Below are 12,104 nucleotides of genomic sequence, written 5' to 3' on the forward strand. Positions count from 1 at the left end.
TTGTCCATTTGGACATATTATTTATATTTCTGCTATTTTTTCTTTGTCCATTTGGACATATTATTTATATTTCTGTCATTTTTTCTCTGTCCATTTGGACATATTATTTATATTTCTGCTATTTTTTTTCTTTGTCCATTTGGACATATTATTTATATTTCTGCTATTTTTTTCTTTGTCCATTTGGACGTATTATTTATATTTCATTGTCCACTTGGACATATTATTTATGTTTCCGCTATTTTCTCTTTGTCCATTTGGACGCATTGTTTTTGTTTCCGTCATCTTCACTTCTTCTATTTTTAAATCAAAAGTGAGCTAAGCAATTAAGAGCCCATGGATAACCATGGATACAAAGGGTGCTTAAAACCTTCCCTTTGTATAACCTACCCCCCGAACCCAAAATCTGTCAAAAGGTCTTTCCTGTTCTTTTATGCCTTTCCTAAATGTTGGATAAAATAAAAGTCGGTGGCGACTCTTGCATAAAAAAAAATCAAAAAAAAAAGAAAGAGCAAGGAGTCAGTTCGCCTCAAAAAACCGAGTTACACCATCCTCCACTTCAAGGGACCATACAATATGAACACTCCTTGTTCAAACAATCTTCTACCTTCAGCACAACCAGAAAGTATCCCTCATGGATCTCATTCAGAAACAGACAGGATGCCTGCTCTGATACCAGTTGAAATTCTGGTATGACAGATTCAGGATGTCACTCATGATGTCAAGACATCTGATCTGTTATTAACTTATCAAAGGCAGAACAGAAAGATCCCCAATTTTTAATTACCCCTAAGAAGGAGTCCATGAGTACTGGGATCATGTTTGTTCAGTCAACATAACCAGATTGTAAAATTCATTGGTTGTGTAAATGGATCAGCTATCAAACCTGAACCTGATGTTATACGCGATGTTACAACATCCAAGACTGAACATATAACACACTGCAGAAGATAAATAACACATTGAATTGTTAACCCAGTTCGGTTTAACTACCTACTCTGGGGGCTACCAAGCTAGGAAGAAGATTTCACTATCAGTAGTACTATTTTATGTAAGCAACCTCTATTTTACAAATAAACAACCTCTGGTTTAACTAGTCACTACTCAATGCAACCTTTATCATAGAACTCCATCTAAGACAAGAGAACCTCTGGTCACTCCCTAGTGATACCTAACTGTTACAACCCTGCAACATCTATTTAAACAATTAACAATGAACACTAACTTGATCTTGCTTCAAAGCTTCAATCAGGAACATAATACTCAACTCTTACCTACATGTTTCGAGTGAGAACAATAACTTCTCTTACCTACAGGTTTCGAGAAGGACATGGCAGCCATCCCACAGCCTGGGTGGTCTACCTATAGAAACCCTAATGACTACATCTTTTCTAAACACGGTTTTCTATGTTAAACTAGGTTACAAAGGTTTCTATTTATAACCTATTCCCAATTGGACTTGGGCTTACAAATCGCAGCACTACTAGCTGTTACAAATCTTCAGATATCTTCTGCTAAAAGAAAGGTCTTCAATCACAAGTTTCCTAATTTATCTCCTAAACTAGAAACTGCTGAATCTTCAATATTCTGATTTGATTCTTCAATATTCTGACTTGATTTTATTGACCTTTAAATCTGCGCCACATTGGATTACATAATATTCATAGAATATTCTGTATCTGTTGAGAATCAAACTGAATCTTCATTCCAGTTCTGCAGGCGCGATGTCATGAGTTGATGTCATGACATTCAATATAACATATTGCTTTTGTACCTGTTTTGTTCTTTTATATTTGCAAGATTTATACATTGTATTATATTTTGCTGCTATCATGTTTTAGCCAAACATAAATGCCAATCAGCCAATAAAAACATCAACATTTTAGATCCCAATTGTTGTAATACACCTATATAAATGCATTAGATACATCCTCATCTAAAAATGTTAATGAAACTTTACATTCTCTCTCTATTTTTCTTTTCTCTCTCACTCTCCGTCTTCACACACTCTAAACTCCCATTATTCACCAATTATGTGATTCTCTCTCACTCTCTTCTTCTTCACATACTCTAAATTCCCATTATTTATTAATTATGTGATTGTATGTTTCAACAGTTCTAAGATTGAAGAGTATCTCGTGCTTCTCTTGAAGGTCTTTATTCTTATGATGGTGGTCTTGTTTGCTTGAGCTCTAGCTTGTGCCTGTTGGAACATACGAATCAAATTAAGGTTTCTTTAATGGAGAAAATGATGAATTGAAGAAGATGAAGATTAGAGAATTGAGAAGAAAGATAAGAGAGAGAGAGAGAGAGAGTAATTGAGGGTGAGATGGTGAATTGGCATTAACCACAAAATAGGAGTAGTGAGCTCCTTATATAGTACATGTTACAAAATGATTGGAATGAATTAAAACACCCAAAAACAAAACAGAAAAACAGTTGAGCTTCAGTGTAACCGGTTACGGCAAACAGCGTAACCGGTTACACAAACGCAACACCTACAGTGACTCTGTTTCACGGGTTCGTAACCGGTTACGGTAACAGGCGTAACCGGTTACGCCAACTGAAGTGGTAAAAACAACAATTTCAACACACCACCTCACTTCAGTTGGTTCAAGTCAAGCATGCTCAACTTCATTCTCAGCCTCTTGAACACTTCATTTGTCACCCCCTTGGTCAACAAGTCAGCTACTTGATCTTCGCTTCGACAATATCCCAATCGTAACTTTCCATCGCTCACTAACTCCCTCAAATAATGAAACCGCATCTCTATATGCTTGCTTCTTCCATGTGCAATCGGATTCTTCGCAAGGTTAATCGCTGAAAAATTATCAACAAGGAGAGTAATAACCTCACCCTCACTACTATTAAGCTCCTTCAATAGATTCATAAGCCACATGGCTTGGCAAGCACACAACGATGCCACAATATACTCGGCCTCACAAGATGAGAGTGCTACCACCGGTTCCTTTTTCGAACACCAAGAGATTGGAGTTCTACCTAGCATAAAGATGTATCCAGCTGTTGACTTTCTATCATCTTTATCACCACACCAATTGGAATCGGTGAAACCAAGTAAATCACACTTTCGGCCCGTATCCGATGCCGGAAAGAGAATTCCACAACCAAGAGTCCCTTTAACATATCTAAGGATCCTCTTGACAGCTGCCATATGAGATACCTTAGGTCTCTCCTTGAATCTACTCGCAATACCGACACTAAATGTCAAGTCCGGTCGCGTATTGCACAAATACCGCAATGATCCAATCAATCTTCGATATTGAGTTGGATCAACATCTTGCTCATCCTCACTCTTGGACAGCTGTAGTCTTGCTTCACATGGTGTAATGGCCACATTACAATGCTCCATTTCACACCTCTTCAAGATCTCAAGTGCATACCTCCTTTGGTGCATGAGCAGTCCCATTTTTGACTATTGGAACTCTATGCCAAGGAAGTATTTCATGATACCAAGGTCCGTCATCTCAAACTCACTCATGAGTTCCTTCTTGAACCTTGAAATACTCTCCTCACAGCTGCCGGTAATCAAGAGATCGTCCACATATAGGCAAAGAATTATCACACCATTTGTAGCATTCGATCTCACATATACGCCATGTTCGGACACACACCGCTTGAAGTTAATGTCGACAAGAAAACCATCTATGCGTTTGTTCCAAGCTCTTGGAGCTTGTTTCAAACCATACAAGGCTTTATGCAACTTGTAGTATCCCATCTCTTGATTCTTCACTATAAAACCGGGGGGCTGTCCAACATAAACCTCCTCGTCAAGCGGACCGTTCAAAAACGCAGATTTGACATCCATTTGATAAACGCTCCAATTGTTGTTGTTTGCAATACCAACAACCAACCGGATGGTCTCAAGCCTAGCTACAGGAGCAAACACCTCCTCAAAGTCTATTCCTTCACGTTGCAAAAATCCTTTTGCTACCAATCGAGCCTTATACTTGATTATCTCGCCCTTCGGATTTGCTTTCACTTTATAGACCCAACGTACACCAATCGGCTTTTTGCCAAGCGGTAGATCAACTAACTCCCAAGTACCATTTTTCTCGATTGATTCCAGCTACTCTTTCATTGCACAAATCCACTTTGGATCCCTTAAAGCCTCCTCCATATTCACCGGTTCGGATTCGGCCATAAGCGTAAAATGGACGAAATCACCTTCATTATTAACTTCATTATCTTGGAATCTCTCGCATTCTTGGAGTCTAGATGGCAACACCCTTTGCCTTGTTGATCTTCTACGGTGTTCTTCAGTTTGAACATCATTCGGAGGCTGTGGAACTGTTTCGGGACTGACTGGATCATAAAAAAACATTGCAGTTGGGATTCTGTTCTGCTCGTAACCGGTTACGCCAGTTTGTACTGGCTAGCCGTAACCGGTTACACTGTTCTCTGCAGAATTCATGTTCTGCTTTTCCTGTCTGTAACCGGTTACGCCAGTTTGTACTGGCTGGTCGTAACTGGTTACGCTGTGACTGCTGCTGTTATTTTCTTCAAAAATAACATCTCGACTAATCAGAATCTTCCGATTTCTCGCACCGAACAGTTTGTAACCGCCTGTAGAGTGATATCCAACGAATATCATTTCCTCTCCCTTGTCGTCCAACTTCTTTCTTAGTTGACCCGACACATGTCTATAAGCCACCGAACCGAATACTCGCAAATGATTTAGATTCGATTTGAATCCACACCAAGCCTCTTCCGGAGTAAGCTTCTCAAGCTTCTTTGTAGGACAACGATTCAACAAGTACGTGGCTGTAGAGACCGCTTCTCCCCATAGTTCCTTCGGTAGATTTTTACCGCTTAACATGCTTCGAACCATGTTCATAATTGAGCGATTTTTCCTTTCGGCAATACCATTTTGCTGCGGCGTATAGGGTGGTACAACCTCACGTACTATACCCTCATCATCACAATACTTCCCAAACGCAACCGAGGTATATTCACCTCCACCATCCGTTTTGAGAATTTTCAACTTGCGACCGCATTGCCTCTCCGCCATGGACTTAAATCTCTTGAATACATCAAACACCTCATCCTTTCTCTTGATGACGTAAGTCCACAAATTTCTACTAAAATCGTCAATGAACGTGACAAAATATCGATTGCCACCAAATGTGTCCACTTGCATAGGTCCACAAACATCGGAATACACCACCTCAAGGTGTGCATTGGTCCTATGACCCGCATCCTTGCTAAAACTTCCTTTGTGTTGCTTTCCTTTCACACATTCTTCACACAACTCAGCTGGAACGTTAATGTGTGGCAGCCCGGTAACCATACCTTCTTGTTGCAACGCTTTGAGATCACGAAAATTCAAGTGACCGAGACGATAATGCCATAACCACTCCTCTCTACTTGCAGCTGTAGCTAAGAACCTATGCTCCAATACTTTCAGCTCAACTTTGAAAGTCCTATTGGTAGCCATAGGAGCCTTTAGGATCAACACACCACTAGCATCAACAACTCGCAAGATCTTATCTTCCAACCGTATGTTGTAACCTTTTTCTAGTAATTGACCAATAATCAAAAGATTACACTTAATACCTGGAATATATAGCACATCCTTGATCATAGAATGTCCACCATCCTTTTTCTCGATCAACACATCACCGACACCTTCGGCCATGAGAGTGGAATCGTCCGCAAACTTCACTTTATTTTTTGCCACTTGATTGATTTGCACAAACCAATCTCTTCTTCCTGTCATATGCGTTGAACATCCGGAGTCTAAGTACCACTCCTCATTGCCTTGAGTTCCATCTCGAACCGAGATCATCACATTTTGTTCCGAACTCAAAACGGTCGCATTTTCTGCACTGCTGTAGCTGCTGTCCCGTGACTTGCAGCTGCTGTCCAGCACCTCTGTCATGCCGTCACACTCATCGGTAATCATCATTAAGAGTGTGGCTTCATCATCCACCTCTTGCCTCGCAACCTTGGCTTCATCCCCTTTAGATTCAAGCTATTTAGCACCACACTTTGATTGAAAATGTCCAAGTTTCCTACATTTCCAGCATTGTCTTTTGCTCATATCTCTCGGTTTTCCACCTCTCGCGTTGCTCCGATCACCATAACCGTTTGAGTTGCTGCTCTCACCCTTTTGTCCCTTCGAATGTTTAGATTCACCATCGCCTTGCTTCCCTTTCGAAGGCCATTTCCCTTTCGAACCTTTACTCCTTTCATTGAAACGAGCTTGCAAAGCTATCTCCGCCTTTGCCTTATCGCTTCCTCTCTCGTCCATTCTTTGTTCATGTGCTTCTAGGGAACTTTGAAGCTCATCCTTGCTCAACGACGTAAGGTCCTTCGACTCTTCAATAGCAACTACAATATTGTCGAATCTTGACGTTAACGAACGTAAGATTTTTGACACAACATTCTGCTCTAAGAAAGTTTCCCCACACGACTTGATTTGATTCACTAAGCGCGTAATGCGTGTCACATAATCGTTGATCGTTTCCTTCTCTTCCATTTGCGTTAACTCGAATTGCCTCTTGTGAGTTTGTAACCTCACAACCTTCGCCTTCGCAGCCCCAGCATATGCCTTCTCAAGAATTAACCAAGCTTGCTTCGCGGACTCGCAATCACCGACCTTTTCGAAATTATCACCATCGACGCAAGAGTGTATCAAGAAGAGAGCTTTGTAATCTTTCTTCTTCTCTTCCCTGAAAGCGGTTTGCTGTGCAGCTGTAGGTTCAACCCCTAGTGGTGTGACACCATTGTTGACGATATCAAGAACTTCTTGGTATCCAAACAAGACCTTCATTTGCTTAGACCACTTGTCATAATTCTTCGAATCAAGAATCGGTAAATTGGACGGGATTCGATCATTGGTACTCATTGTTGCAGCGGAATCGGATCAGAACCAGTGCTCTTGATGCCAAATGTTGGAACATACGAATCAAATTAAGGTTTCTTTAATGGAGAAAATGATGAATTGAAGAAAATGAAGATTAGAGAATTGGGAAGAAAGATGAGAGAGAGAGAGAGAGAGAGAGAGAGAGAGAGAGAGAGAGAGAGAGAGAGAGAGAGAGGGTGAGAGGGTGAGATGGTGAATTGGCATTAACCACAAAATAGGAGTAGTGAGCTCCTTATATAGTACATGTTACAAAATGATTGGAATGAATTAAAACACCCAAAAACAAAACAGAAAAACAGTTGGGCTTCAGTGTAACCGGTTACGGCAAACAGCGTAACCGGTTACGCAAAGCAACACCTACAGTGACTCTGTTTCACGGGTTCGTAACCGGTTACGGTAACAGGCGTAACCGGTTACGCCAACTGAAGTGGTAAAAACAACAGTTTCAACAGTGCCCACTTAGGGGTATAATATTTTGTTGCCTTTTTTTTATTCAGAATTGTTTTTTTTCCGGTCTTGTAGTGTTGTGGCTTTTTCATTGACTACCGTGTAGTGTTTTGTTTCTTGATGTTTTCATTAGTTCTTGTTCTAACCGAAACCACAGATTTTGTACTTTGTTAGTTGATCTATCCACTCCTTATTTTTATATATTATTATTTTGTTATTAAAAAAAGCAGTAAATTAAGCATATACCTTTCACTGCCTTCAATATTTAATTTATTAGATGAAATCCAATAGAAATCCTCCTAGTTCACATTTTTTATCTTCATCCTTCAAACCAGTTTAGCTTTAAATTCATCGACCAAGACAAATTTATAGTATATTTTAATCTTTTTTCAACCTCAATTTCATCAAACTAAGCATATACTCATCGATATTCTCTCAAAACATAGCCAATAAAAAACCTCTTTATCCACTCATCAAAATCAGGATCAAAATTGAGAGGACTAATCTGAGTTAAAACTATGAAGTTTGCAAAGCTATACATTGATCATATCAAAGAGAAGCAGCCAGAATGGAGTGACAAGTTCTTGTCCTACAATGAATTGAAAAGGCTTATAAGACTCATACCTGATGGAAATGCTGAAGCTGATATTATGTGTTTGTTGAACAACGAAATCGATAAGTTCAACGATTTTTTCATCGAAAAAGAGGAGGAATACATTATCCGGCACAAGGTTATATATTACTTTGAAATATTTGGTTTTTTATTTTTATTTTGTTATTTTGTAATATCAATAGAAGTTTGTATACTTAAGTTGTATGACTGCAGGAGTTAGAACAGAAGATCAGGAAAACAATTGATTTATGCAAAACAAATGGAAGCCAACCATCAGAAAGTGATTATAAGGATATTGTTGATTTACATGGTGAAATGGTTCTTCTAATTAACTACTGTAACATCAATTACACAGGTACTTTTTCTTACTTGTTCTTAAGCTTAAAAGTATCCGAACTTGTTTTTAAAGCTTATACATGCTTTGAGTTTTGCAGGATTGGCTAAAATTCTTGAGAAATATGACAGAAAGACTGGCGCGATCCAGCGTCTGCCGTTTCTTCAGAAAATTCTTGAGCATCCCTTTTTAAGCACAGAGATAATTTCAAAACTTGTGAGAGAATGCGAAAATATAATAGACGATGTATCACATGCCGGTGAAGCAGTTGAAAGAGCAAAGGAAGAAGTTGTATTACATGGCAGATGATTGTTCAAAGTCAAAAGCACAGTTGAAGTTTTATTCGCAACACCAGAGAATGTGATGGCCGTTGAAGACGTTAATGCTTCTGCTCCTGCGCCAAATTAGCGTGTTTTTTGGATTTTAACACGCTCGTTAACATGACCAAATTTGATTTAGCTTAGAAGGTTTGAAATATGTTTTCTGGTTTACTGTCATAATGAGTGTTTTTGAACTGAATATGTTTTGTTTTTGTATTGTCCATAGAAAATATGTAATTGACGAATCATAGTTATAATTGTCAAAGATTGTTTATACTGTCAACTAATTATAATCGTCAAATAGTTTAAAATAACAAATGTTAACATTACGATTAAAAGATTAGCTAATTCTGAACAAGAAAAACATCCTCTGTAGCATCGACCAACACCTCTGAGAAAATGCATATTCGTCTCCGTGTCAGTGACGGACTTCGACATAGACACAACAGTGACTGACTTCTATTTATTATTTTTTAAAATTATTACCGTGTCAAAGTGTTAGTGTCGTGTCATGTGTCCGTGCTTCATAGAAAACATCTAGCAAGATGTTTGCTTCCATTCAAAACCTAATAATGAAAAAGGGACAAGTTCTATTAACAGAATTAAATACATAACCTCAATTTGGCTAAAACCTAATGGAAAAATCACAGAAAAGTAATTACCCTCTCTACAAAATCTCATAGCAACGCAAAACTTAAGTCAAGAACATGCATTGCTTCCCAAGAAGAATCAAATTATACAAAAAAACCTAAGTTGCAAAACAACAACCCTTTTTTGCTCCATTCATTTCATTACCAGGAACAATTATCCTACTTCCCTTCATAAGTCCTGCGGTATTTTGTTCCACATCACCATTGGAACTGAGTGTTTTCTTCGCGTTGATTCTGTATATCTCGGTTAATATAGTTAAAAAACAAGTTTCAACGTTGGTCGATTCTAGTGCCGAGGTCTCCATAAAGAAGAGATTCTCTCTTTGTGCAAACTCCTCTGCGTCTTCTGTTGGAACTGCTCTAAGACTAGAGAGATCGCATTTGTTGCCGATTAGCATGATGACAATGTTTTTGTCGGCGTGACCTCTTAATTCATCCAACCATCTTGCCAAGTGGTCGAACGATTGACGCTTTGTCATATCGTAAACTATCATTGCCCCAACTGCGCCTCGATAATATGCACTAGTAACTGCCCTGTACCTGAAGTCAGGCAATGAGTGATGTCTAACAGTTATCGGTGTGAGATCATATTCAATATCGAATTTCTAAATGCAAATCTTTGGTTACATGATTCATGAAACCAATTTTTATTAATCTGTTCAAGAAAACAGAATCATTCAAATATGCTTGAATGTTCAATACAATAAGTAGACATGCTGTTTTACCTATTATTACTATCGCACACTACAAAAAGCTTGTTAACAGAAATGCGTAAAGCTTTATATGATTACTATTTAATACAAACATCGTAAATTTATCCTACCTAGAAAACATCACCATTTTAACAGTTTAATTAACATTTTTTGACATCATGGTACTATTCCTGTATATGACCATATACATAAATCTTATTCGATCATCAATTTGAGACACTTAAATTTAACCTATTTTAAAATAGTTAATGCAGTTACAAAATGTGGTTACCAAAGTTCAATGGGTGGTTAATCAGAATGAATCTTAGATTAACAAGGATAACACCAAAATAGAAGGCGAGTGCGCACCAAGTTGTGCCACTACCCATTATAGATGAGAGAATCAAGGATCTTAAAAGTTACATTTATAGGTCTAAGTGACACAACATTGTTATGCATGAGTTTTTGAATTCTCCATAAAAGATCCATTGCCTCTGATGCTAGGAAGTCATAAGTGTCAAATGTAAATTATATAAAAGCATGAATGTCAGCAAACATTTTCACATATTTGACCCAGAGCGGTCAATCCAGATAGCGGTGGGGAGCGGCTTACCCTAAAAATGGGACAACGGGATAGCATATAACGGAATGGCCGCTATTTAATCAATTTATGGACAAATTACATGAATAATAATTATAAACATATGAAGTGAGAGAGGTCAGGAAGGAGCTTGTGATTTTTCTTTGGAACGTCTGAAGAGTAGAAAAGTCGCTGAAGGAAGCTTAGGGTTGAGTCTCAACTCCAATTTGATTGAAAAAACCCAAAACTACATGAAAAATGTTTTAAATTTAAGGGATAATTTTAATTTTTCAAAGGACAAAAACCGGTCCGAGCCATGAAATGCTCTGCCCCTGCTCTCCGCTATTTACCCTATAGCAGCTGCTATAGTATATTCTGCACTGCTAAGACTCTTCTTGTAGCGGCCTGCCTCCACTCTGTTATAGCAAGATAGCGCTGCTATTGACTACTCTGGATAGACCACTTTAATTAAAGTGGTTAATGAATATATCTATATTGGATAACTCATTAACAACCAACTAAACTTTATTAACCATGAATATCAAAGTTATTAACCACGATTGTTGTTCCAACTATGAACATCTGAAAATTCGTGGTTAATTATATTGAGTTACACTACATGAAAACAAGTAGCAAAACCAGTATATCTATTTATCAAACCTAACCCTTATTGTGAAATTTTGATTTTCTAAATTCATGTTCACAAAACATTTCTTTATCATATAACATAATCACCCTAACCTGAAAAAATAGGAAGAAAAAAAGAAAAGAAAAAGAAACACCCCTTTAAAGAATTGATCCAATAAATCATAATTACCATATCAAAAACAAAAACTGAAACTGAAAAGGAAGAAAAAAAAAATCATATCAATAAAATCCATACCTTTCTTGACCAGCAGTATCCCATATCTGAGCCTTAATAGTTTTATTATCAATAATCAAAGTTTTGGTTTGAAATTCCACCCCAATCGTGGCCTTAGAATCAACGCTAAATTCGTTCCTTGCAAAACGAGCGAGTAGTTGAGTTTTTCCAACTGCGGAATCACCGATCAATACAACCTTGAAAACGTAATCGATCTTCAGGTTGTAATCACCGTACAAATTCGACATTGTCACAATGTACTAACCAATTCAACATGCATGAAGTTATATGATTAATCTGTGTATGACCGTTGATGATTGATTCATTGTTTGATTGAATATGGAAGATTTGTGATCTGGGTATGATGCTAGATGGGGTGAAAATTGAGATCGAAAATGAAATTGTGTTTTTGTTTCTTTGATCTGAGTGTTTCTGGTTTTTCTTGCGTTACACGGAATAATTTATCAATTTTTATTTATTAAGCTAATTTCAATTTTTTTATTATTATTATTATTATTATTATTATTATTATTATTATTATTATTATTATTATTATTATTATTATTTAAGCTTATATTTTTGAATTTTCTATACAAATAACCATGTTTCTCCAATAAATTTTCATAATAATCAACTTTTCCACATAATTTTCATAGTAACCTACTTTCAAACAAAAAAAATTGGAACAAGAGGTGTTGTCAGATAAATTGCTGCTTCCAT

At 37.5% G+C, this 12,104-nt stretch overlaps 2 protein-coding genes across 2 annotated transcripts; one reads left to right on the forward strand and one right to left on the reverse strand.

Annotated features, from left to right (window-relative positions):
* The first annotated feature begins 7,657 nt into the window (after positions 1-7,657).
* On the forward strand, positions 7,658-8,816 carry LOC131630573 (SPX domain-containing protein 3-like). Its single transcript, XM_058901353.1, has 3 exons — positions 7,658-8,064; positions 8,160-8,301; positions 8,381-8,816. The coding sequence occupies exons 1-3, from the start codon at positions 7,852-7,854 to the stop codon at positions 8,587-8,589; spliced, it is 564 nt and encodes a 187-aa protein (XP_058757336.1). The 5' UTR covers positions 7,658-7,851; the 3' UTR covers positions 8,590-8,816.
* Positions 8,817-9,220: 404 nt separating this feature from the next.
* On the reverse strand, positions 9,221-11,811 carry LOC131630572 (ras-related protein RABA4d-like). Its single transcript, XM_058901352.1, has 2 exons — positions 11,406-11,811; positions 9,221-9,790 (listed from the first exon to the last, which is right to left on the reverse strand). The coding sequence occupies exons 1-2, from the start codon at positions 11,630-11,632 to the stop codon at positions 9,349-9,351; spliced, it is 669 nt and encodes a 222-aa protein (XP_058757335.1). The 5' UTR covers positions 11,633-11,811; the 3' UTR covers positions 9,221-9,348.
* Between the last annotated feature and the right edge of the window lie 293 nt (positions 11,812-12,104).

This window comes from Vicia villosa, unplaced genomic scaffold (assembly GCF_029867415.1).
Source record: "Vicia villosa cultivar HV-30 ecotype Madison, WI unplaced genomic scaffold, Vvil1.0 ctg.000700F_1_1, whole genome shotgun sequence".
In the NCBI taxonomy this organism is placed as follows: domain Eukaryota; kingdom Viridiplantae; phylum Streptophyta; class Magnoliopsida; order Fabales; family Fabaceae; genus Vicia; species Vicia villosa.